This window comes from Otolemur garnettii, unplaced genomic scaffold (genome assembly GCF_000181295.1).
Source record: "Otolemur garnettii isolate 467f Iridium unplaced genomic scaffold, OtoGar3 scaffold00029, whole genome shotgun sequence".
Lineage (NCBI taxonomy): Eukaryota > Metazoa > Chordata > Mammalia > Primates > Galagidae > Otolemur > Otolemur garnettii.
Genome location: NW_003852424.1, coordinates 7000754 through 7027103, shown reverse-complemented (window position 1 = coordinate 7027103; position 26350 = coordinate 7000754). Strand labels below are relative to the sequence as shown.

Below are 26350 nucleotides of genomic sequence, written 5' to 3'. Positions count from 1 at the left end.
CTAAGAGTTCTAATATTAAAAATTCCCACTGAGTAGGATGACTTATGAATTCCAAGATGGTTCTACAAGGATGCTTATTGCAGGGTTGCTTGTACAAGTTCAAAAAGAATTGGAAATGTTGTAAATATTCATTATTTAGTGACCAGTTAAATAGATTGACACACTACAATGAAAATTTATTCAGTTAAAAAAAAAAGTGTGTCTCCACGGCTGGTGTGAACAGAGAGCTCCAAGGTATGTTAATTGTGGAAGCATACGATCCGTTAAAAACAATTCCTATATTTTTATCCTGTAAAATGCCCAAGAAACTATTGATGGCAGGTACCTTAGACAAATGTGAATCAGGGAGAAGTGCTAGGCTGGAAATCTAACTATTCATTTCATCCTTTTCAGAGTTGTGAGTATATTTTTCTTTCCTTTTTTCTTTTTTTCTCTTCTTTTTCTCTTTCTCCTCGAGAAAAGGAAAGTCGTACTCTGTCACCTGGGGTTGAATGCTGTGGCATCATCATAGCTCACAGCAACATCAAAGTCTTGTGTTCAAGTGATCCTTTTGCCTCAGCCTCCCAAGTGACTGGGACCACAGGCACCCACCACAATGCCCAGTTAGTTTTTTTCTTATTTTTAGTTGAGATGATGTATCTCTCTTGTTCAGACTGATCTCAAACTCCTGGCTCAAGCAATCCCCCTGCCTTGGCCTCCTAGAGGGCCAGGCTTATACATGTGACCACTACATCTGACCTGTACATTACTTAAAATAATAATAATAATTAATAAAGTAATACAGGACAGGAAAATAATACAACTGTATTTCTTACAGAATAACAGCTAAGTTTTTTTTTTTTTTTTTTTTTTTTTTTTTTTTTTTTCGGGTTCTTTGTTTTTTGCTTTGACCTTGGTTTTTAACTTTTTTTTTTTTTTTTTTTTTTTTTTTTTTTTGAGACAGAGCCTCAAGCTGTCCCCCTGGGTAGAGTGCCGTGGCATTACAGCTCACAGCAACCTCCAACTCCTGGGCTCAAGCGAGTCTCCTGCCTCCGCCTCCCAAGTAGCTGGGACCACAGACGCCCGCCACAACGCCTGGCTTTTTTTTTTTTTTTATTTGGTTGCAGCCATCATAGTTGTTTGGCGGGCCCGGGCTGGGGATTCGAACCCGCCACCTTAGGTGTACGTGGCTGGCGCCTTAGCCGGTTGAGCTATAGGCGCCGAGCCTAAACTTTATTTTCTATTCTATTTTTGTCCCTTAATCTCTGGGAGATTGAAGTGCTTGCTTGCTCTGACACCACTGTAGTCCTTTGGTGGGGGGGGGGTCTCCTTCTCTCCCAACCTCTCAGCATCAGCGCCTCCTACTGGAATGGAATGGAATGACCTTGCTCCCACCCCCCCACCCCGCCCCCCGTGTTCTGATCCACCCATCTGCAGTACTCCCTCGCAGATCCCCCAGCTGGAGCTGATCTCTCCCACCTGTGAGCCCCCCCAGCTCCCAAGCTCAGTTCTGTTTGTCCCCCTCCCTCTCAGACCTTGTGTTGCGTTTATGGGATGCCACTGCCCATTGGGAGCAGAGTGCACAGCACAGAGCCGTGCTTGGAAAGGGCTGTTTGTGCCATGTTATTAATAGCGTGCCTGACAGGCCCAGTGTCAAGAGACGACCCGGGCATGGGCATAAGCATGGACTGTCACACGCGGTTGTTAGGAGGGGGAGCCAGAGTAGCTTTTGCAGGCCCCATGACTGACTGTTAGTATGCGTCAGCATGTAGTTCAACCAGGGTGTATTCAGGACAGAGCAGGATACTGGATACTGGGGCCATCGATTCTTTATGCATGATAGTCTCAGCCTGAGGTCGTGTCCCTCTGTCAGGTCCACATGGCAGAGTCGGTGGCAGCCCCGGGATGGGAGGCGTCCTTCCTCTCTGGGCTCCTGGCTGCTTTCCCCTCCCCGAGCACCGGCTACCACAAGAGCCCCATTGTGTGCCAAGCTCCCGGTGGAAAAGGTTAAAGTCCACCCATTCAGGTGTCATCTCATCATTTGTATAATCTGGGAGTTGCATTCCTGAGCAGCTGACCCCCTTTCAGAACCTGCCTAGTTGAGATGTCACTTCCCTGACAGTCAGGCACTTAGGCTTAGAGAGAGATCACAATGTGCCCCCCCACCCCCTTTCTCAAATTTTCCCTAACAATTAACGCCGTACTCACTTGACACCCTCTTTCCTTGTTTGGCTTTGTAAACCCTGGTCCCTTTTTCTATTAATTCCAGACATTAATATTTTCTTGCACGCCACTGCCGCCATTCACCCGTGAAACAGTTTGAACATTATGTAGCTGTCAAGATGCCTGGGGATTACCCAGCATGCCTTGCCTGTGAGAAAGTGACACTGCCGGGGCCGAGTTTGAGATGTTTATTTTGAGAGTAGGCTGACAAGCATGAAGGCCTGATCCCAGAGTGGCAATTTCATTTAATTAAAGGCCTCTTTTTATTATAGTTTCCCCCCACTTTATATATATGTGTGTGTGTATATATATGTTTATATATATAAAAGTCTGAGTGACTGTTGAAGTCTGATTGGCCACAGGTGTTCCCTTCCACTGTAAAGGGAGGGAGTGGGCAGATTGCTGGCTCACTGGTGAACGTCCCACTGAAGGGCTCGAAATGCATTTATCTTCACTGCCCCTCTCAGAATTCCCGAGGAACATGGTGCATGTGTGTGCGTCCAAATTTTAAGACTGCTGGATGTCTAACCCCATGTTGCCAAACTTAGAATGTGAGCGTTAGATATGTGTATATTTGTATTTTATTTAATTTCTTTGTTTAAAGTTCATACGCTACCACTCCTGGGAGGCTTACTCACTGTGCCTGAGTTGATCTGTTAAGGCTTTCAGACAGTGGTCATTGCACTTTCTGGTGATGATAATTCCAGGTCATGGGCGATGATTCATTCATCTTTCAGTAATTTGCAGGACTGATGCTAAAGAAAAACACAAAGGAGCTGGAGAAAATGAAAGACTGAAGAGGTTTAGTGTTTCGGTAAATATTGGTGACAGAGTGGCTTAATTAATTTTTGATATCATATTCTTAGACTATATCAGCTTGACTTGAATATGAGAAATTCATTTCTGTGAATCTTCTGGGGGTCTGTCTTGGGCACTGTCCAGGGCACTGGGGATGCATCAGTGGACAGCATAGATGGCTCATCCCTGTTTATGTGTCCACAGTGCTATGTCTCAAAGTTAATGGGGACGTGTAACATCGTAACTCCCCAGATTAGGCTGTTTGCTTTCTTTGGAGCATTACCAGCTGGCCTTCATTTCTCCCCCACTGCTGTGTATTCATTTGTGCCTCCCCTGCTCCCCGCTTACTGGGCGTTAATGAACAGGCAGGTCCCGGGCCCCGTATGACGATGCACACATGTGTGTAACACACAAGCGCACTACCTAATTCCTGTGTCATGTTTGTGGGTGTTTTTTGCTTCCATTGATCTAGAAAGTGTGGAGGCGGGTTTGCCATCGGTCCTTCTTTTTGCTCTGGGCGTAGCGGCTGGAGGGACATTATTCATTTCTTTTGGCATCTCTTTCAAAGCGCTCAGGGAGGAGCCGGGCAGGTCAGCGGTGTCAGCTCTGAGGCCGGCCCAGGGCCCGGCTGATGTGTGCAGTTCAGCTGGAGGGGGCGAGAGAATGTTCCCTGCTCTAGTGCAGGTGCAGGGGGACAGCAAAGAAAGGCAACTTCGTCGCTTTAATCTCTACACCCCCATTCTCAGTCTTCGCCCCCTCCTGCCATCTTTTGAGGCAGTGAGTCCAGAGATTGATTTATTGTGAGGTATTTTCGAGTACAGGATTCTGTTGAATCAGCCATCTGGCTAAATGTTTGAAACTGGTTTCTTTCCCTTTTCACTGACTGGCGGCCACTCCTAAGTGGGGCGGGCTTCTCCCCAGGACTTCTGACATTGTTGGCTGGTGCTGGTGGATTTTATTTCTTGAAATCTTTCTGAGTGGAGGTGACCTGCCCACAATGAAACAAAACAGACAAAGCTCAAGGAGTCCGTTTATATTCTACCACTGAAGGCAAAAAAAAAAAGAATCATTCACTTATCCCAAATGGCTTCCCTTCTCCCTCTCTCCTCGCACCTCTGAGGCCTTAGATCTCTGTGCAGGGAGACATTAGTCTGTTTAATGGAGACCCCAGGCTTTTAGGTGATTTTTAAAATTTAGCTCTGTTCTCCTTTTCTTTTAAAGGTACAAGTGACCCCTATGTGAAATTTAAGCTGAATGGGAAGACGCTATACAAAAGTAAAGTCATCTATAAGAACTTGAACCCAGTTTGGGATGAGATAGTTGTACTACCAATACAAAGCCTCGATCAGAAGCTGCGTGTGAAGGTAATCACAGATGGCTTTCAGATCTGCTTCTTATTAAAAACATTTCTCAGCAGTTATTTATGCCCTCTTAAAATGTGAACTTGAGTAAATTCTTTTATTCTGTAGGACTAGGTTATTACAAATATTAATATAGAAGGAATGCTTTATACGGTTTGTCAAAACCGTCTGTTTTTCTCAAATCAGTGAGATAAGCTCTCCTAAAAATCAGAGTGAAAATGATATCTCCATTGACTGTATTTAAATTTACTGAACGTGGAAGAATTATTACTGGTGGTGCACTGGTGACAAGTGCTAAAGCCTTTCTCATTAGGGATAACTTTATACTTAATAGAGCTTTAAGCTACTGGTTGTAAGCATCAATTGCTCCAACATCTGGATTAAAACTGCATGAGTTGAGTGCCGAATGGGATTGCCATGGAATATGTAGCAAATTTCTATTTAATTGGCAGATCTGCTGACTGTGGAAAATACTAAATTTTAATGAGAGGCCATTTAAACTACAGAGAGTGGTCCATTGTCCATAGCATTTTAATGCAAAGAAGTAATGCCTTACAAGTATTTTTTCGCTTGGCCATAGTAGGCAACATAGACAGATTGAATAATTTTGTCCTGAATATAGGCTTGGCTAAATTTCTCTTCGTGCTGTGCAAAGTATTTCAAGGGCTGCAGGATTGATTTCAAAATTCCCAGCCTATTGCATTTGTTGATAATTTGATAAACTGTTGGTTTTCCATATTCATGCTTTCCTGACCTCTGTCCGCTTGTAGGTATATGATCGGGATTTAACCACATCTGACTTCATGGGTTCTGCGTTTATCCTTCTCAGTGATCTTGAGCTTAACAGGTACTGTACTGTGACCTAGTAACTGTTACTAGAGCCTTGTAGAGGGAACTCAAGATAATGTTTACACAGTGCTCGTACAAAGCAAATGACCAAAAACAACATCTCCAAATGAATGAAAGCATGCTTTGCAGTGTTGTTATAACTCTCAATATGTTTTCTAAGATTTTTGCTTTTCAGGTGCCAAATATATTAGTCAGATGTTAAATATTTTATAATGTATTCTAAAACGTGGATGGGATTTTGTACTGTCATTTGTTAATATTCAGTTTCACTAACCTGACTTAAAATTAAAACAAGTATTTAAATTTTATCTGGACTATAGGACAGGGGGATCAGTTAACTAACTGTTGAATTAAACAATGCCAAATGGTTTCTCTGCCTGAATCCGTCTGGTTTATTTTCATTAAATTTGGTGCTTTTTTAGCCTTGTATTTAAGAAGCCTTGTATTTATTCAGAAGTCGGAGACTTTTACCTTAAGCTCCTGCTGCCTTGGGAGAACTATCCAGGGTTATTCGTGAGACTTAAAATTGTTTGTTGCCTTTTATTTGTAGAACAACTGAACGTATTTTAAAATTGGAAGATCCAAACAGTTTGGAAGATGACATGGGAGTGATTGTCTTAAAGTTGAACCTCGTAGTAAAACAGGGTGATTTCAAGAGACACGTAAGTGTGTGATCTTTTGTTCTTTTTAAACTCTTCCTTACAACTGTCGTTCGATTGCTGGACTAGCAGACAACTGACATTTTTATAATTATTATGGGAGGAAACAAATACTTTTATAGAGACTTCATACAGTACCTATCTGTGCTATGCACATCCTCTCTTTTAAAAAGAAAATCCGTTAAGGAATTATCTCCATTTTAGCTAGGGATGTGGTTATAATAGCTATTACGAAAATTTACATGCCGCTTATGGTTTGCTGATAATAGATCATTTAAAATATATGTTTTCTAAGTGTTAAGGCTTCTAGTTAATATTTTTTTAAGGTCCTAGATGACTGGGGCCTTATTCAGTTACAAAAAGCATTTCCAGGACTCAATTACTGCCTTGTATATTATCGAGGTTCTTAAATGTCCATCTCCAGCATTCTGCTTTCTTATTTTTTTCTTTTTCACTTTTTTCTAGCAAGTTTTCCACTGGGATGCTTCCAGAAAGCTACAAATTTTAATGTTCTCTGATCTATTACGTGGAAATTTCTAGCTAATATGCTACTTCTTGGAGACATCTATAACAGCTTTCTAGTTAATACACTATTTCTTGAAGACACTGAGTAGTAGTGAAGGATTTGATTTTGTCATAAGATGGTCAGACTCTGTTCTCATGAGCAAAAATGTGGATACAAATCAATCTTTAGGAATTTTACCTTGTAATTCCAATAATTAAAATGACAACATAAAGGATCTTTGATCATAACTTATTTAAAATGTGCTTTTAAAGTCAACTAAAATACCTCTTTGAAAAAGTATGTGATGCATTATAATTCAGCACAGAATCCAGTATGAACATAGGAAGCCCGTTTATAAACTAGTCTTCTAGTAATTCTTCCTGAATTGAGGCTGTGGGCCCGACGAGAACAGCCTGCATTTTGACAACGCTTACGCTTTGAATTGTAACTTGTTCCATGGTGAACATCCGAGTGATTTGCTGGTAAACTGACAGAAGTTCCCTAAAGAGGGAGGAAAACTGCAGTGTGGCTTTGCATTTGCCAAATGACCAAGAAAATAAATGTTGTTTTTAATTTGAATGCCTTCCCTATGTGAAATTACTTGATAGTAAATGAATAAAATAGTAGCACTATTAATATCTGAGACCATCATAACATGGACAGTTTGATGTTAAAATGTCTTCAACTGATGTTGAAAATTAATTTTTTCCCATCCTGTATGATAGAGGGATTTTTCTTTTTAGTCTTGACATTATTACCAACACATCTATACCTCTGGATTCATCGTCAATGGGTATACTAGGTGACCGGCTAGTGGAACTGGCTGCCAGGTCAAAATAACATGCAAGGCAAAAACGTGTCATTTGCCACAGGGTTGAACACCTGCCAGCTGATACATTCTAAAACGTCTTCTATATTTAAGTGGGGTTTGTAAAGCTGGATAATTTGCCCATGAAAATAACTGCCTATTTAAGTGACTGCCCTCGTGACGTTTTCTGTAGTGTATTAGGTTATTCTTAGCAGCAACATTGGCGCCATTAAATATATTTAAATATTTGCCGGCCTGTGGAGTTTTAAAGTCACACCATTTTACTCTCAGGTTATTTCCCATTGCAGAGTGATGAGTACTCGATGCAGCTTGGATTTGCTTTTGTAACACATCTCAAAGAGTATCTTTTCAGAGTCCAAAGAGTCGCTGCTGTTCTCAGCTTATTTAGTTGGAGTCCTCACCTGTGTGTTGACATCACTTAGCTCTGTGCAGACTGTCTGCTCACTCGTGTCTGCTCTTATTTTCTTTGTTCTTTGTCTGGCAGAGACCTAGTGTGCAATGTATTTATTTCATGTATACTTTTATGGGGATATTATAATATAGAAAACCCTACTTGTTCTCATTTGCTCTGATTGGTAGTTTTCTTTTTGTGTTTATGTCATATTCGATCAAACAAAACTGATAGAGGAGTACTTTATTCCGAGCTATGTGTGGCCGTTCACTTTAGTGGATAGTGTGGGCCCTTCGCGTAAAATAGATACCAGAAAACATTTGCTCTTTTCATTGAGTTTTATATGCTGGGATTTTAAGTGAGCTAGACTAGCACTTGAGACTGAAAAATCCATAAATTATTTAATTGAGATAATTTGTTTATTAATTTCCATTTTATTTTTTCCATTGTTATAATACCATACAAAATTGTTTCACTGCCTTAAAAAGAGCCCTGTGGTTTGCCTAGCCATTCCCTTTCCACTTAAACTATGATGGGGAGATTTCAGTTTAAATCCTCAGTTTTCTACCCATTTCTTTTCCATCACTGAGGCAGTGTTTGTTGCTTTGGAACCAAGTTGACAAAAATCTTAGCATGTGCAAAATGTGTATTAATTTATGATCACATTTAGGGATTTAAATGTATCTCAGCGTGGAGCGGGCAGAAGGGGAGACACTGGCTGACAAGCTTACTTTTTTTTTTTTTGATAAAAATAAGATTGTAGTTAAAATTATGTGCTCTGTCAGCTGGGGTTTGAATCCTAGTTGCACCAGTGATCTGGTGAAATTTACAGAAGAATTTAACTTAATCACCTGTAATTTCCTTATGTCCCAAATGGGACTACCCAGAGTGTCTGTCTGTTTTATCGGGTTGTGAAGACTGAGATTATCGAATGTGGTACTTGGAGCTGGGTAGAGACTCTGAATACATGATAGTTGGTGGCGTGGTAGTAGGTGAATAGTTAATAGTCATTTTCATTTCTTTATCTGTTTGTTTTGTATATAATAATTGAATAATTGTGAAAATTTAAAAGGTTTTTATATGTCAAAGGGCTCTAAATAGCCCTTTGCATCGTATAAGAAGGTAATCAGTTTGTTTTTGGTGAAAATACCTATCATTTTGTTGGGAAAACATTTAAAAATAAAACCACCAGGTTCTAATACCCAGGTGGTAGTACATGCAACTCTGCCACGTATGAATGTTAAACTCACGATTTCACCAGGGAAAGTGTTATGAATGGAGACTATTTCCCATTCATTTCTGCACCAATATTTCTAGTTACTAGTCAATGAAATGTAAGTGGATTTCCTCTGAAGACTGTATTTTCTGGTTTCAAATTTATTGAGGAAAGTTACCAGCAACGTGGAGAGGTTATTTACCTGAAGGTATTTTTTTCCCTAAGCATAATAGTAAATGTGGTGTGCTCAATTAGGTTCATATTGAGCTGTAATCTCCCCAGTGTATCCCAGTTGTAACAACTGGTTAGCTGGTTAACCAGCCAGAGTAGAGCTTTGTGATAATACCAAAGCGTGATAGGAGTGATGAGAGGATTTTGCTAGGGGAGAATTTGTAGGTGAAATTCAACAGCCTTAGCATCTCAAGTTCAAGATCAAAAAGGATCAGGGATGAAGTTTCTTGCTGCTCAGAAAATGTTTGCTTCCTTCTCTCAGTGCTGTATTAACCCATTTTTCTTAATTGTACAATAATGATTCAGATTTTTTTCCCTATGATTTTGAATATGGAGATTTAATCAGTGAAAATAATTGGAAGTCCTTTTTCTAGCATGGAAACGTAAACATAAACTAACATTGGTCAGGAATTTCGGAAATATTTTTGCAATAATCTCTGAACATTTCAAGTAGGAGAAGTCTTTCTGCCTTTCTTGGAGAGAGAAAATTATAGTGTTTTAAGGTAATTTAAAAAATATATTCCTGAGAATTGAACAGGGAGCCATTGCCTTTTCATACTGAATATTTGAGAAAATGATGTAACACAACTACTAATATCCACAATAGATATCTTTTTTTCTTTGGTTCTGGTTTTCTGCTTAACTGTGGTTTCTCTGTAATCACAGAGTGTGGGTGCTAGTTATCTGAATGTCATGTACACCATCTATTGTAATAGGATTACATTGCTAACGATTCTGTTACTCTCTGTTTCATTTTGCCATTTTCAAAACTCCGTGGACTCAATCCTCAGCGTTGGTCAAATCGGAAGCGGTTAAGTGCCAGTAAGGTAAGTATACTTGCTTTTTCTTTTGATCATTTGGTTAAAAACTTCATCTTTTAGCAAACACAAATGTATGCGCAATTGATGTTTTCTGACCTTTATATGTCATGGCATTTTTTTTCTTACTGCTGTTATGAATAGGAAGAAGACAACCTGCCTTTAAAAGTACTATTTAATATGGGGTGTAGCCAGATGTCTGAACTGACACTTGCTTTAGTGGTGACATTGTATATGTATTGGCCATGTTAGAATGTTACACTTCATTAAGCTTGGATTATTTAGAGCTTAGCATGGTTAGCTTTAGTCCTTTAGGAAGTTATTTACTCCTAGATGGAAACTAGCATTGGTGTTATAGGGGCAATGAAAAGATTAAGAGGAATGTGTGTTAAATTTCATGCCCCTTTTATAGGTTCTGAAAACACCATTTATTACATTTTTGGCAAAAGATACTTGAATGATTTCTTCATGAAGTGCTGGTGATTTTTTTACATTCTTAGTATCTTTTCAGCAATCCTATAATACTGTCTACTTTATAAAACAGTGTAGTAATGCATTATTAATTTACCAAGTTATTAAATTAGCACGTTGAAACTTAAATGATTGCATGTGAAAATTAGTGTAAAAATAAACCAAACAAGAATTTATAATTTAATTTAGCAGCCCTGCTACTTTTTAAAGAGAAAGGATCAATAAAAATTAATTGCTGTTATTTTTCAGACTCTTTTTTTTTCCAGTTCAGTTTCTGCAAAGCGGTGATGATAGTGGTGTGCGTCCTCAGAAGAGGATGCGTGAACCATCTCTGGACGTGCATACTCGCGCACACGCGTACAAGCTCAATTTTACAATCCTATTATACCTCGGGTGCTTATTTCCCTGTAAAATAGGGAGTTTGATACAAGGGACATCTCCAGCTCAATAGGGGTGCTTGTGTGTGAGAAAGAGACAGATTGATTCAGAGGGACAGTAGGAGACAGAGAGAGAGACTGAATTTTAATCTAATGGGTTCTAGTCGCCTAGGTAGAGAGACGAACTTTCCAAATCTTGCTTTTATAACCCCCCCAGGAATCAGAGTTCTGACTCATACTTACCAAAGTATTCATCTTTCCATTTTGAATACTTTAAAAGAGCTGCGATAAGATACCCTGTATCACTTGGTTCCCAAATTAAAAGATAATAAATACTGACATTGAGCTGTCTCAAAAATTCCTCCCACTTTTGCCTTATTCCTTTGTAGTCACTAGAGGGTAGAAGAACATCATTTCTCAGCAGAGAAGAGAGGCCCCACTCCGCTCCCGGATTAAGAGTTTCTGCTGTAACCACCCAGAGCAGTAAAGTCTCCCGGCATGCCTTGGTGAAGCCTGACAAAGCAGTATTTCCTCGTTTATTGATTCTGCTGCTGCACTAAAACACTGGTCCTGTACATCAATAACCATCTTTAGTTAGGGAGCTTTGGTCTGTGGAAGAGCACTGGCAGTTTGTGGAAGAACATAAAGGCTAGAAAGAAAAATTGTGAGCTTGGGGAATATGGGAGTCTGGGGAGGACAGGAGAGGTTATGGAAGAATGGCCCAAGGAATGAACAGGGATAGAAGAAATGTTGACGGCCCGGATAAAGATATCAAAAATATGAAGGGAACAGAGGATCCCAGAGAGCAGTATTTATGTGGATACTGCAGAGTTGTGTCTTGGAACGGAGCTGTTGTCAGTGTTGTGTGTTTTTTTTTTTTTTTTTTTTTCCCTCCCCATCATTGTTTCTAGAATTTTGACATCAGTGTACGGGGCTTAGGGTTGTGTTACATATGCCCAAACCTAGTATCTATGTTTAATAGAATCATAGATGAATAAAGTTCTTTGAAAGATATTTGTTATTGGATTTGAGACAGGCAAGTTCTGTATTGCTGAAGAATTGCCATTGTTATGTCGGCTTTTTGCTTTTGGGAAGAGGCAGTTTTAAAGAGAAAAGTGAATGGCTTCTAGTTTTGGTTTCTGAGAGTGAGTCACGTGGAAAGTTTATAGACACTGTGATTAACCCTTTTTAATAGTAGTCAAAATGTGCTGTTCAGTCTAGCTCTTGGTATTTCTAAACTGTGAGATTCCTTTGTATGATTTCTGTCTTATACTTAACATTATGTAATGGTTTGACATAAAGAAGATTACTTAGCTTAAGGAACTTATTCCATCTAAAATAGCACGGACTTTTTACCTCGATCTTTTTCTTATAATAACTTAACTTTATTTAGTTAATTTCTTCTTAACACTGTGACTTTATAATTTTGCACCATCCAAAAGGTTCCTGAACGGCGGAACCTTGGCACACTCTGCTTACTATCTAGGCCTAGACGCCAATGTAGTAAGTACATAGAAAGTGCCTTTGAAAACAGGTTTAGATTTCACCCAAGAGCATTTTAAAATGAGCATTTAAACACGGCTTGGGAATTTGATTTCGTAGGGCCTGGGCTGGATAACTACTTTTATTTGCTATTATTTAGTTGTATTTACTGTACAGAATTTTGATGTGAATAGATTTGTTTCCTACTTCTCTCTTTTCTGATACATGTGACAGTTATAGAGATTTAAAAGCAATTAACAGCAGTTACTTCCATCATATCAAATAGTCAAATGGAGGGGAAAAGCAGTTATAAAAATGGAGCTGATAAATCACCAGCTGTATTCGGGATGTTGACCCACATGTGTGCACACGTACTCCTCCCACCACCAACACACAACCCTGCTTTCCATTGGGGGGGATGTGTCAGTGCCGTGTCTGCTGACAGTGGCTCTTTAGTTATGAATTGTGTTTACTTTAGATGAGTCTTCATGGAGAGACGTGTGCACTCCTCCGGTGCCCATCTTTGCACCACTGTTTTCTGCCTCAGTGTGTCAGCAGTGTAAGAAAGGGAGAGGCGGGGCCTGTACCAGGGGCCTGTACCAGGGGCCTGTACCAGGGGCCTGTACCAGGGGCCTGTACCAGGGCACCACCGCTTCATTGCCCAACTGAAATCAGTTGGCTAGTGGTGCCAATCTGGGGCCATATTCTTGTTTCAGTTCTTCTTGGTTATTGCAGAGGCTGATCTCCGCAGGCTACATTTTTAGGTCCCCCATCAGCTGGCAGAGGAATTGACACAGGCTGGTTTGACAGGGGAGAACATAAATTGAAAGAGGATGGCCACAGACTTAGGGGGGAAGCTCCATTGCTCTGTGTGTCTGTCTGTCTCTCTATCTACCTACCTATCTATCTACCTATCCTAAATGAGCTGCTCTGTCACCAGAGCTCAGGTGGAAAGCAAGAAGTTTTAGGATTGCTTTGTGTATAGTTATACAGCTTTGGGTTGAAAAGGAGTTACTCAAACTAGAAGAGATGCCTCTCCTCCCACCTTCTGGGTGAATGCACGTCTCCCTGCACATCTTTCTGTAATTGAACACACATGTCTGTCTTCGGTGTAGGCCCCGGAAGGCAGTACAAGCAAAACCTTCATGCAAGAGGAGATAAGGCTCATTTAGACGGTATGGTTCCAATCAATAAAACGCATTTTGGTTTTCTCTTTTTCATTTTCACTCATTCTTAACTAAATTCAGAGCAATGCCTTTTACCTTTTTATTTTCTTGGCTAAACTCAAAGGGGTTAGAGAATCTCACACTTAAAACAGGCACATTTGGCTCGGCTCCTATAGCTCAACCGGCTAAGGCGCCAGCCACGTACACCTAAGGTGGCGGGTTCGAATCCCCAGCCCGGACCCGCCAAACAACAATGACGGCTGCAACCAAAAAATAGCCGGGCGTTGTGGCAGGCGCCTGTGGTCCCAGCTACTTAGGAGGTGGAGGCAGGAGACTCGCTTGAGCCCAGGAGTTGGAGGTTGCTGTGAGCTGTAATGCCGCGGCACTCTACCCAGGGGGACAGCTTGAGGCTCTGTCTCAAAAAAAAAAAAAAAAAAAACAGGCACATTTATCTGCATACCTGTCTCTGTCTGCCGGCCTTTCATGATCTAATGTTGCTCATCTGTATAACTTACGTCTGTATTATCTATTTCTAGCTACAGAAATTTATAAAATACTTAGGAAATATTTTTTACATGTTGGCCACCTTTTTTATTTTTAAATTTTAATGAAAATTTTGTAAATAAAGATACTTTTAGCTGCAATTTTCTCATTTTCCGTATGTAGGGTCATCTTTGGGATACCCTGCATTTTATCAGATTTTATCAGGTACATCTATCTGTCAATCAGTCAATGGAGATGTGGCACGGCACTGCTTCACTGCTGAATGTTTGAACCTCCATCCTTCTGCCTTGTTTATGAAGTCTAGGTCAGCATTAGCCTGAGAAGAATGACCTCTAGGTGGTTCCCTCTTTTCTGGAGCTTGCAGCCATGTGAAAGTGAGGCCACCAAGTTATTGGAACTATCAAAGCTGGTGTGCACCCTGAGGCCAGAGGAACAGAGGCACTGTCTTCCTTAACATGTCATTAGATCTCTCTCAGTTTTGCCCAAATACCACTCCTTGAGCACACACTCTTAAATGGTAGGAATTCTGGCCTTGGATACAAACAAGAATTAAGCTCTCAGAACTGAAGACTGGTAGGGGTTTTGAGGGTGTGCTGAGAGTCTCCTGGCCTTTGGAGGTGGGCAAGGTGAACTGAATGCTGGGCTCAGAGGAAGCTTTCAGAGAAAGAAGGCGAATCGTTAGTGAATCTGGAGTGAATCTTACCAAATGAGCAGGAAGAGGAAATGAATTGAAACATTTCAGGGTTAAATGATGTGGCATACAGCAAGAGCTCCAGATTTATTATAGGGCTCCAAACAATTAAGTTTTCAGGGTGTCCCCCCGAACCAGCAACAGCTAGAAATTGTTAGAAATGAAACTTCTTGGCCCCCATCTTAGACCTCTCCAATCAGAAACTCTGGGAATGAGGCCCAGCTGTCTTTTCAGAAGCTCCCTAGGTGATTCTCAAACATCTTTGAGTTTGAGAGCCACTGAAAGGACTAGAGGATGAAGGAGGATGCTGGGGGTGGGGGGACAGAGAAGCCTTACAGGCCAGTAGCTCTGCTACTGACCTTAGGTGATGGGAGAAGGTTGGGATTAAGGTGAGTCCAGGGAGGTGCCCACGGTGCTAAACAGAAGCAGACTGAGGTGCAGCCCTGCAGGTGCAGAAACTTCTGCGACCCGAGCTCTGCCCTCGTCTCTACTCACAGCCTGCCTGGGGATGCTTTTGGGTGAAAGAGAGTCATAGAAAAATGAAACGGAGATGTGATGGCTAGCAGGATGACACGAATGAATTAAGTACTAGATTTCAAATACTGGTGCGTATGAGCATAGTAGTAACCTTCGAGCTTCCTTGAAAATCTTGTTGAATCACGTGGCCTTCATTTCTTCTCCGTGTTGGTTTTTGACAGTAGAAAAAGCATTAGAAGAATCTTCTTGGTCCTAAACTCTGGAGTCATTGGGTCATTTGACAGTCTTTATTTTTCTTTTGTCTTCTCCATCTATTTTTTGTTAAGTACAAACATGGATATTCCCTTATAATTAAAAAATATTAAATTTAATAGCAATGCTTTTATACACAAAGATTATTCCTGTCCTTAGCACTGTGAAGTTTTCATGTGCAAATGTAAATCTCATCTTTCATCTACATGTGGGAAATTTAAAAAGTTTTCTTCATATCCTTATGCAGATACGCGTGTAGTTTTAGAAGAATTTGTGTCTGCAGAACCCTCTTCAGATGACATGAAGGAGCTGGCGGAGGCTCTTTGCTGGGAGCCTGTTGTAGGATGCACGGATCTTTTCATGTTCTGCTATAAAAACTGATGACAAGGAGCAGTAGTTTTACATGTTGACAAAACTTGAAAGGAATATTTCCGTGAAACCTTTTACATGTGGAATGCTTTCTCTTAGTTTTTCAAAGCAGTGGTCAATATAGTTGGACTCTGGCTTTTCCTAGTCATTTTTCTGACAAAGCTAGTTGGCTTTTTCCCATGCATTTATTTCCATTGACTACTTACTTTCTCATGGTGACTGAGGAAAAGTAATCAATAGGAATCTAAGGAGAATGGCTTGGCAATGTGGGAACGCTGATGTGTTTACACTTCTGTCGCTGAGATAATATATAAAGTGCCTGTGCTATATTTGGCACCTGGCAGGCACCTTTTTCTTGCTTCCCTCTTATTGTTTGATATTTGGGTTTTATTATTATTATTATTATTATTTGGAGTGGGTAGGTATTGTATTATATGCAAAGGAGTGGTTTGGGTAATTGCCCATAGGTATCAGTCAGCTATTTCAGATCCAGAGCATGGCATCACTAAAGGTGACCTGCTTTCGAGGGCTGCAGGCTGTGGCCCCAGCTCCTGTATCATGCTGTCCTTTTAGTATTCCTTTACTTCTGACCTCTCTGCCACTCGTCCTGGCTTGGGACAGATGGGAGGCACCGAGCTGACCTGCCCATCATCCCTAGGTTTTCCTTTGCAGCCACACCAAGAAAACTAGATCCTGGAATTCACATCACTGTCTCCCAGCTTGCCCAGGGCCAAAATCCTTGACACATGTCACCAAGCAGTAGTCCCAGGCTCTGACAGTCCATGCCCTGTTTTAAGAGTCTGTAACCTGTATGAAGAACTCCTGAGGATGCTCGCCAGGTTTGGATCCACTGCGTATAATTTCGGTCTCAGTTCGGAGTTTCTTCCTTTCCTGCTTGGGCTCTGTGAGTGTTGTGACCTAGAAGTAAACTGATATTTTCAAAGCTATCTCAATTTTACTAAAGTCAACATATTCACCAGCTGAACACCACACTGTGTTTTCACTGCTTACAACTAAGGTGTGTGTTTGAGGTGGAAGTCACTGTTTAGGAGTGTGGAGTTGGTGGGGTGGGGCTGAAGAAGAGAGCACATGAAGGGATCAACATAGAAATGGCAAACGGGTTCCGATCCTTTGGGAGGAAGGAGAACAATAACAAAACCCGACGTACTATATTTGCTCTCTTATGCCTGCTAAGGGATGAGGGTCAGGACCCAGAAACTTTGCGCCATCTCTGGGTGTTTGTCTCATTTCAGGTGGGGTGGCCTTTCCCTTCCACGGATCATTTCCTTCTCTCCTTTCACATTCCAGGATGCATTAAGATGACAAATTTCACTTATAGGCTTGGACACAGACATGAAAACCTAAGCTATTCAGTGAACTGAGTGAGTGCAGATGAGTCGATTTATTGTGGGGGGAAGGCCGTGTTTGAAGAGTGCAGAAGATTTTGAGAGGCCAGCTCGGCAGCAGAGTGCCCAGGGCCTGCCCCCCAACACAGGCTCTCTGTCTTGAACCTCATCAGGCTTATCAGGGGTGGAAGAGAAATGATAAAGTCATTAAGAAACTTCTTAAAAGCACCCCCAATTTATGACTCACAGACGAAACTTTATTTTGGAGATAACCTTATAGTAGGTTTTGCAGAAATATTTAGGCTGAAATAAATAGAATAAAGGTCTTGTGTTCTTTTCTATCTGTGAACTCTGCAATAAATACTTGTCCCGCACTGCCTTTAGGAGGGGGTTGGGGAGAATCTTGGACAGCAAAGAACAAGTCCATCAGATCAAACATGACTGCGTTAAATACTAAAATGTTCAAAGTCCGACTGAGATAGATAAAAGCTTTGATGGAAAGTGGATATTTCCCAGGGACATTACAAGCAATAATCCAGATGTTCTGGTGTAATGCAACGAGTGTCCATGGGTAGATCAGGAGCTCCAGCCAAGCCGCGCCTGATACGGGCCTCAGCCTTGCCCTCCCATGCTGTTCCGCCATATGGAACCCATCTCCAGGCCCCCTTAATAACCAGCTTTGGATTCCATTTCCACAGAGCTCAGAGAGCTAAGTGAGGCTTTTTTTATGGACAAGTTAGATAGAAGCCTTTCCAAGATAAACATCCAATCTGAAATTAGGACATACCAAGCCGCAAAATTATTTTAGGGCATATTTCATGGACGTGCTGCCATTTTTCTTAGGCAATTGCCAGACTGTAGGATGCCCTTTGATCCTGTGTGGACATTACTCCCTTTTTTATAAAAAGGATTGTGAAATAGTTGCAGTGTTTAGGGAGGAATATATCTGTCGGAACTTTGAAGCATGGCCATGGGACAGGTCATACTTTAGCTTGTTGGTTGGCGAGTCAAACTTGAAGGGGAAGAAAAGCAGAAAAGCCAAAGGAGGAATCGTGGCAGGTCCATGAATCAAAGTCTCATTTTTGTTCTGAAGGTAGAAGTTTTCAGCCTGTGTACTTAAGCTATAAAATGTGTTAGGAATATCTACATATGCTTATACGTCTACATATGCATACGCATGTACATGGATATGTCTGTTGTGATGCTGTATGTTGTTTTTAACAAATATAAAGTTGCTTATCTATTTTATAAACCTTAATTATTGATTGTGTTCTATCTTACATGTGTATATGTAAGTGTATAAATGTGTCTGTGGGGGGTATGTATGAGAGTAAAGGAAAAAATTCATGTTTACAAGAGGAGAGGGACTTTTTTCTTTTGTAAATTAATTCCTTCCACATTTGCCCACCCTGCTGTGTCTTGGTACCCCAAAACTGTGTGTGTGTGTTTCAAGAGAAAAGCAACATAGATAGGAAGTTTGGGAATGTATAGTTCTTAAATGTATTCCGCCTGAGGTCATCACAAAACAATCAACAAAACTCCTGGAATGGCATTGTTGCACCATTTAGTAAGAGTTGGTGGAGTGATGTGGGTGTGATGAGATATGTTAGTATGTAATTAATATGGTCAGACATATCATATGTTATAAATGGAGACTAACTGGTGTCCAGGTAAATTGGTGTCTAAATGATCTAGAAAGTATCACGAGCAGATGACAGGAATGAATATATAGCGTCAGAAATTCATTGCTTTGCTGTGATACTTCGCACCATTTATATTCGGCAGCCCGTTTATTTCTCCTTCAAAGGCAGAAGTCTATGCTCATGCCGTTTCTCCTACTAAGTGGAGAACATAAGTGAACTCTGCCAGCTCAGGGCAGCCAAAGGGCTGTGTGGGTCCCTCAGTCACGCTAGCCAGAAAAATGCATGGCTGAATGTAAACATGCATGAGGTGTTGAGTTATTAAGGGAAGTACAGTTAATTTTGTCATGTGTGATCATGAGGTGCTGGTTACGTAAAAACAAATGTGGATTTTGCTTTCAAGTATTTCAGCCAGAAAAGATAATGAAGGGATAGGCGAAAGGAGACTGGCAAAATATTGAATCTGGTGAAAATTACATGGAGATTTACTATGATGTTTTCTTCATCTTTGTGTCTATTGCAAAATTTACACAATAGAAATTAAAAATAAAGTGTGGATGTTCCATTTATAATTCAGTAATGAGGGTGTCTGCCTTTTTTACAAGAGAGGTCAGATCAAGGGAGAGGTGAACGGTGGGATCACACCGATGGTGCATAATGCAAGGGTACTTGTCAGATGTATTAAGTATAGAGTATAAATGTCTTAACACAATAATTAAGTAAACGAGATGAGGTTTCTATTAACCAGTGTGATGTAAACGCTCCTAATTCTATATGAAATCAGTACGTTTTACCCCGTAAATGCATTCGTGTATAGATGATCTATGTGTTTATGATTTAATAAAAAAAAAAAATAAAAATAAAAAAAGAACACAAATATCCAAGTTAACAGTTAATGAACCCCTACGGGGTCATAGGCACTCTGAGATGTACTTTACACACCCTGCTCCGTGGTGCATACCACCCCTCACATCTGCAAAACTCATCTGGACAGGCTGCTGTCTGGAGCTGGTGCATCTCATGGTAGTGTTGGCCTTTCAGTATTAACAGTAGCCCAAGGAATGAAGGGAAGTAGGCACGTTTTCAATGTGAAGGATAAATTCAAAGCTACTGTTTCTATATGCCCAGGAATATTTTATTTCCTTGCAAAGCAGTGCCTCTTATATCTCTGTTTCCCAGAATGCCTTTCTTTCCTTCATACTATTAAAATAGCTAAAGGCCCAGTTTGAGGATTTCTACCAAAGAGCACAGTGGGTGGGAGTGCAGGCCAGTGCCAAATCACAGTGTTGCTTGTATTCTTGACTGTATTATTGCAAGTCCGGTACTCAAGAAGAAAGTCTCATAGCTGTGACTGCAGGTTTGCAAAACCAAGGAAGAGTAACCCTTTTTACCAAGCAGGGAGGGACTTTTTAAATCAAATACTGAAAACTGGAATTCTTATGATCACCAAAGCCACTCTCAAGAATTATCAGCAAGTTGATATGTCATCTTTATTTTTTGTTTTAGTCCTCTTTGATACGTAACCTACGACTCTCAGAGTCCTTGAGGAAGAACCAACTGTGGAACGGGATTATCAGTATAACTTTGTTAGAAGGGAAGAATGTCTCAGGAGGAAACGTGACAGAGATATTTGTCCAGTTAAAACTGGGAGATCAGAGATATAAAAGTAAGGTAAGTTCAACAGATTCCATATGGAGAACACTATCTTTAAGAGTAAGAAAAGAATTAAAAAAAAATTGTTACCATTTTCAATTTCTCAAGAATAGAAGTAATTTTTATTTAGCCCTCCTAATTGTATTAAGGAGTCTCCCAGAAAACAAAATAATTGTATAGAAGCGATCAATTAATGTGGGTATTGTTTTGATTGCTTAGTATAATTTACTTTAACATAGTCACTCAGAACTACAGATTCCTTCCCCAGTCATAGATTTGAATGCCTGATTTGTGTTCATTTTGAAAATAAGCAAACTATGTTTCATAGAATGTGGGAAAAGGGTAACTAAGTGTTTTCAAAATGCTACAAAAATAAAACAGCGTATTTTGGATTGGTATTTGACATTTGGATTAAAATATTTGAGATAATGGAAAACATTTTCAAAATAATATACCCTTTACTTGTTCTTTTTTGTCTTAATACCAAAAATAGATACCGAGTGCTGCTGTTTTTTGCTGTGATTTAAGAATAAAACTATCTAAAGTGTTAAAAATGAGTAGCTTTTAGCAATAGCAATGGCATTTTTTAACTTTCTTTAAAAACAATTCATGTTATTTTGCCGATCCAAATTCCATTGAATTTTTAATTTTAGTAATTTGATGTGAGTTTTATTTCAAAAACCGTAGTCTCAGAACCATGGTAATTAGTTTTACATAACTGTCAAACAGGACAGGACTATTTCCCATGTTTTTTTTATGCATTGAGGGAGCTAGAGTTCTTGAAAGTGAAATCATTTGCCAAAAGCCACATAGAAAAGAAAGATATCAGTGGAAGATTTTGAAAATGGACCGGAAGATACCTGCCCTTTGGGCTTGCCAGCCTCCAGGCCGTACCACATGCAGACAGTTGGAGGATGATTTAGGGAGGTGAGAGGTGGTCTGCACTGAACAATTTTTAGGGCAAAATCAAATATTTGACATCATTTACTTTAGCACAAAGGAGCGAAGAAGGGAGGCTCATGTTGAAGAATAAATTATAAAAAATGTGAAAAATTGAGGGTGAGCTATACCCGCAATCTGCACAAAATTATTTTGACCAGGTAATTTTAGGCTGTGCCTCACAGTCAGCGTATCCAGGGTAACCACATCTCTCTACTAAGATTCCTTTAGCCGGCCGGGGTCAGGCGAAGGGTTTATAGAAAAATTATTCATCACTAAGCACACTTAGCCCTTTGGACTAAGGTGAAGTATAGAATTAGTCCAATATCTGCTACATCCCCCTGAGGGAATACTGCATTTAATTTGCAGTCTAATAGGCCCTCCCTCCCCTGCTTAGTTTCTAAATTCTGTGATCTGATATATTAAGCCTGATGTGAAAAACAGCTTAAATGAATTTAGGTGACATTGGTTACAGCTGAGGCCTGAGAGGCCCATGTTATTCTTAGGCAGGGACAGTTTGGTGTGAAGATTTAATACCTGGAGCCTGCCCTTGGAGCCTGATACTCAGGGGCCTACAGCATTTTTGCTCACTCTTGATTCACAATTTGAATCTCTATGTAAATGAAATGAAAATGTAAACCTGCCAATGAACTAAACACACACGTGGTTGGCAATCATTTTGGAGAACACAGAAACTCTTGTGGGGGTTTCCAACCACTCTCCTTAATTTTTAGGTCTGGCTGGAATTTCCTTGTCTTCCCCCCACCCTAGTGATTGGATTCAGTAACCTGGTATTTAAAGAGGCAGCAGTGTACAAGTTATGAGCTGCTTATTCAATGCATTTGGCAGATGTGAATTAAGATCCCAGCCTGTTAATTTATAGAGCTTTTAAGCTAGCACAGAATGGGGACGTGGCTTGCCTTTGTTTAACCAATTAGTGTTATCTTCTGTAAGAGAACAGTTGCAAAATGTTATTGATACATGTCCACAGTGTGTGTGTATACACAGAGACACAGGTTATTTACAATTTCTTGTGAAGTTAATAGTGTTCTTATTAACTCAGTGGCTATATTATTGAATCTGGGGGCCGGATAAAGGGAGTAGGAATGCTTTGCCAATTCCTGGACACTCTGAGTCCTTTTCATTCCAAAAAGGCAAGTTTGACTTTATAAGGGGTGAATCCATCATCACGGCCTCCTGCAGTTTAGAAATGAATGTAATGTGTAGCTGCTGTAACAATGAATGACGCTGTAAGAAAATAAACATTATAACTGCATGTTTTCTAGACACTGTGTAAGAGTGCAAACCCGCAGTGGCAGGAACAGTTTGACTTTCACTACTTCTCTGACAGGATGGGCATTTTGGATATTGAAGTGTGGGGGAAGGACAGCAAAAAGCGCGAGGAGCGTCTGGGCACGTGAGTCCCCTCTGCTTTCCAGGCATGAGCTGGTTTCTGTGTGGTGGGGTGGGCCCCGAGAGAAGGTGTGCACCTGCTAGGGTGTCCCCATTCCCCTCCCATCGCTGTCCCTTACCGCCCAGCCCCAGTCCCCATCCCTGTCCCCCAGCCCTCTCCCATCCATATCCCCACCCCTGTCCTTTTCCCCCATCCCCATCCCTATCCGTGTCCCTACCCCCACCTCCATCCTCTCCCCAACCCCTCCCATCTCCTCCCCCCTTGCCCTCCCCCAAACCATCAGTAAACTGTCTGGCCAGTCCTAACTCTGGGAAAATTTGCTTGTTATTTTGTCACATTTTATTATTATTATTTTTGTTGGTGCTAGTTGTCATTCAATATTGATTAAAATAAAAGAAAATAGTAGGTATCAGGAATTTTCTACAGAAAGACACAGTGCCATCTCAGACTATTGGTGGAGAAAGTTATATACATTTCTAATATTTTCTAAAATTTTGGTCTGGCTACTTTGAGTGAAATATTATATAAGTTGGTAAGGACATAATGCTAGGTGTCTCCCCCATAACAGAAACTGCAATGTCCTTATACTCTGAAGCAAACTGTAACGGGGAATCTTTTGAGGTCTTTACTCTGGACCGTCCCAGCTGAATGGAGACACACACACATAAGAACAGTAATGTGATAAGTGTTGCGGAAACTTCTTCCTCGGGTGGCAGGGGAGTGAGTCGGTGCGTGCACCGGGCTGCTGCACCTCTGGTCTTTGGAACAGCCCTGCGAGTTAGTGACGTCATGCTTATGTCGAGGAAGCAGAGTTCACGAAGTTTACGAGTGACTTGTCCGTGAACTTAAGAACAAGGAGTTCCAGAGTCAGGATTTTGTGTTTTCAAAAACAAAAGTTTTTTTCCAACAAATCACTGCCTTTTGTTCATTCTATCTATATTCCGTTTGTACACTGGTCTTAAATTTAGAAGACAGATGTTCAAATGGATTCCACCAGCTATTGTGTTTGTCTTTTTCAAGGTTGGAACTTGGGTTCAGGGCATGCCTTGGTCAGTCCCTGAGGGACGGCAGAGCTACCTCTGCAGATGTGAGTTAAGATCCCTCTGCCCCAGCTAGAGTGTCTCAGCTCTTGCCTGTGCTGTATATTGGGGTTCCATTTGAGGGAAAGGTTACATTGCTGAAAACTAAAGATCGAAAACCACTAATGTAGTAAAAATCCCTTCATTTTACAGATAAGGACATGTAGAAGCCCAGGGAGGTGATTTATTTATTTTTTTTCAGCAGCCAGGAAGTTAGAAGCAGAAATGGGGAAAGACCCTGCTAACCCAGTCACTTGTGCAGTGGTCTTTCTGTGTCACCTACTTAGCACAGCGCCTGGCTGCGTGCTGTCATCACGCCATCCCACCTCTGGGTCTGGAGTGAGAGGAGTAGGGAGTTCAGTGCCCACGACACCTTCCTCCAGCGTGTCTCCGTGGGGTTCTCTGTTTCCTGGGCCGGTCTTGTCTGGAGGGACGATTAGCAAACCTGGCACTTACCTTCCTGATGCCGCTTTCCTCAGCTATTACATGGAAACACACACAAGTGCGTGTGTGTATACACACAGAGTATGCTTGCATTCCAGAATATGTGTACTCATACTAAGCACTCTTTCTTTCTTGTTTTAGTTTTCTTTGTTTTTTTTTTTTTGTTTGTTTGTTTGGTTTTTTTTTGAGACAGAGTCTCACTATGTTGCTCTCAGTAGAGTGCTAGGGTGTCATAGCTCACAGCAATCTCAAACTCTTGGGCTTAACCTATTCTCTTGCCTCAGCCTCCCAAGTAGCTGGGACTACAGGAGCCTGCCATAATGCCCAGCTATTTTTTGGCTGTAATTGTCATTGTTGTTTGGCAGCCCTGGGGTGGGTTAGAACCTGCCATCTCTGGTCTATGTGGCTGGTGCCCTAACCACTGTTCTATGGGTGCAGAGCCTCATACTAAGCATTCTGAAGGGACAAGCACTTCAGGGACCACACCCAAGACTTCCATGTCACCCCCTGCACCCTGGCTGCATCACTTAGCACTGTCTCTTCACTCCCAATTCTATGCTTATCTGTTAGGTCACCATCATTGCTCTTGGCCAGGTTTGTGCATTTGGACAGCAAATCGGGTCAAGCCACATTCTCCTCCTTGTGCAGGGGGTCTTCCCAGGGCCCAGCATTTCATTAGACGTTGCCTGTCCGATTAGGATCTGACCTTGTTTTTCCCTCTTCCACACACACAGGGCAACTGAGATGCCTTAACCACTTCTTAGTACCTCTGACATCATCAGTGGTGACATATCAGATCCCTGCCAACACTGAAGGCAGGAGGATCCGAAACTTTGTGCTAACCCACAGAGCAAGGAGAAGTTACACCAATGCAGAGAACGCCGTGTCCCAGAGTGTTATCTGAGCAGTGGGACTTTGGGTCTCTTGTGATGAATGGCCCCGTGTAATTTTAGTAGGCGCGAGGACTGATGCCCTCATTCACATGTCATTGTGCTGTTATGTTTCCTTCACAGAATAGGAAATGCTTTTCTAAATGAGTGTTGGGTTGCTGCAGAGAGACAAGAAGAATAATTGAAGATGTCCCTTTCACTCCATGTTTTGTCATTTGGGACCCATTTATTATTTTAGCCATTTCCTGTTTGTAGCCGAGGCATCTACCTGCCTTCGTTAGTTATTCTGCTCTTTGTGGACTTTAAAGGATTTTTTTTGTGTGTGTGTGTCCTTTTCCTTTTTCCTCTCCTGTAGTGCAAAAGATAGCAAAGTGTCTCTTGGGAATTGGCTCCATCAGCATTTCCCTGCAGCAAAGTTGCAGGTGGACAAAACCTACTCTAATACATCTTAGAGCTTCTTAGGCTAAAGGAAAAGATTGTGCTGCTGTGTAACTTGTGCACATCCTTAAGGGCTACTTTTAAACATTTCATCTTTTTTATTTTTTCCACCTAGCTTTCCTTTTCGTTGTGATCTTTATTCCAAGGCTCAGCTATTTTATCTTCCAACTGCTGGGAAAATACTAGTGAGAGTGAATCTTAACCGTGTCTCAAGCCCCGTCTTATATTTTATTTTCGGATAACTACTTGATGTTCGTAATTGCACATTAGAGACAAAGATCTAGGTGACCTCTCTGAGGAAATTATCTTCCGCGAGGTCCCCCATCATAGGCAGTTCCTTGTAAGGGACAGAATGCTGACTTGGGAGTCCCACACCCTGGGCTTGCTGGTAACCACACCTTGTACTGGCACTGGAGTCTACCGCAGTGAACTCATTTGTATAGCCTGACTTTCCACCTGTAGAGTGGAGTCACTGGCCAACCTGCTGGGTCATTGTAGCTAAGAGCAACAAAGTCTACTTGACATTGTTTATCCTTTTGATTTTCAAATAGTAGGTGGAGTTATTAATTTTGAGATTTTAATGAGACAGCCATTGACTAAAGCATTGTGAGCAGTATAGGTTAAATGGAATAATATTACAGTTTCTAGCTGTGAATGAAAAGTCTGGTTGGAGTGGTTAGTCACGCAAAGAGAAATCACATTGGCGTTGGCAGGTTGTTAGCTTAAAATATAGCCCTGCTTGGCAGCCAAGCCCTCCTGAGTCCTATTCTGACTTCCCCGGTATTGTAGTACAATGGAGGGGGGGTCCTGCTGAGCCCCACATAACTCCTACAGAGGCTAGGTTAGTGAGGCGACAGTG

General features: G+C 41.2%; 1 protein-coding gene across 4 annotated transcripts in view; it reads left to right on the top strand.

The window, feature by feature from the left end:
* MCTP2 (multiple C2 and transmembrane domain containing 2) overlaps positions 1–26350 on the top strand; it is a 183726-nt gene that overhangs the window by 34373 nt on the left and 123003 nt on the right. For 2 of the 4 annotated variants that reach the window (XM_012804444.2, XM_003788814.3), the window contains exons 4-9: positions 4222–4364; positions 5132–5208; positions 5761–5872; positions 9833–9868; positions 20141–20305; positions 22513–22643. In XM_012804444.2, coding sequence (XP_012659898.1) covers positions 4222–4364; positions 5132–5208; positions 5761–5872; positions 9833–9868; positions 20141–20305; positions 22513–22643 — 664 coding nt within the window. Of the gene's footprint in view, positions 1–4221; positions 4365–5131; positions 5209–5760; positions 5873–9832; positions 9869–17959; positions 18088–19775; positions 20306–22512; positions 22644–26350 lie in introns of those variants that run through there. The other 2 variants (XM_023512681.1, XM_023512682.1) reach the window with 2 other exon arrangements.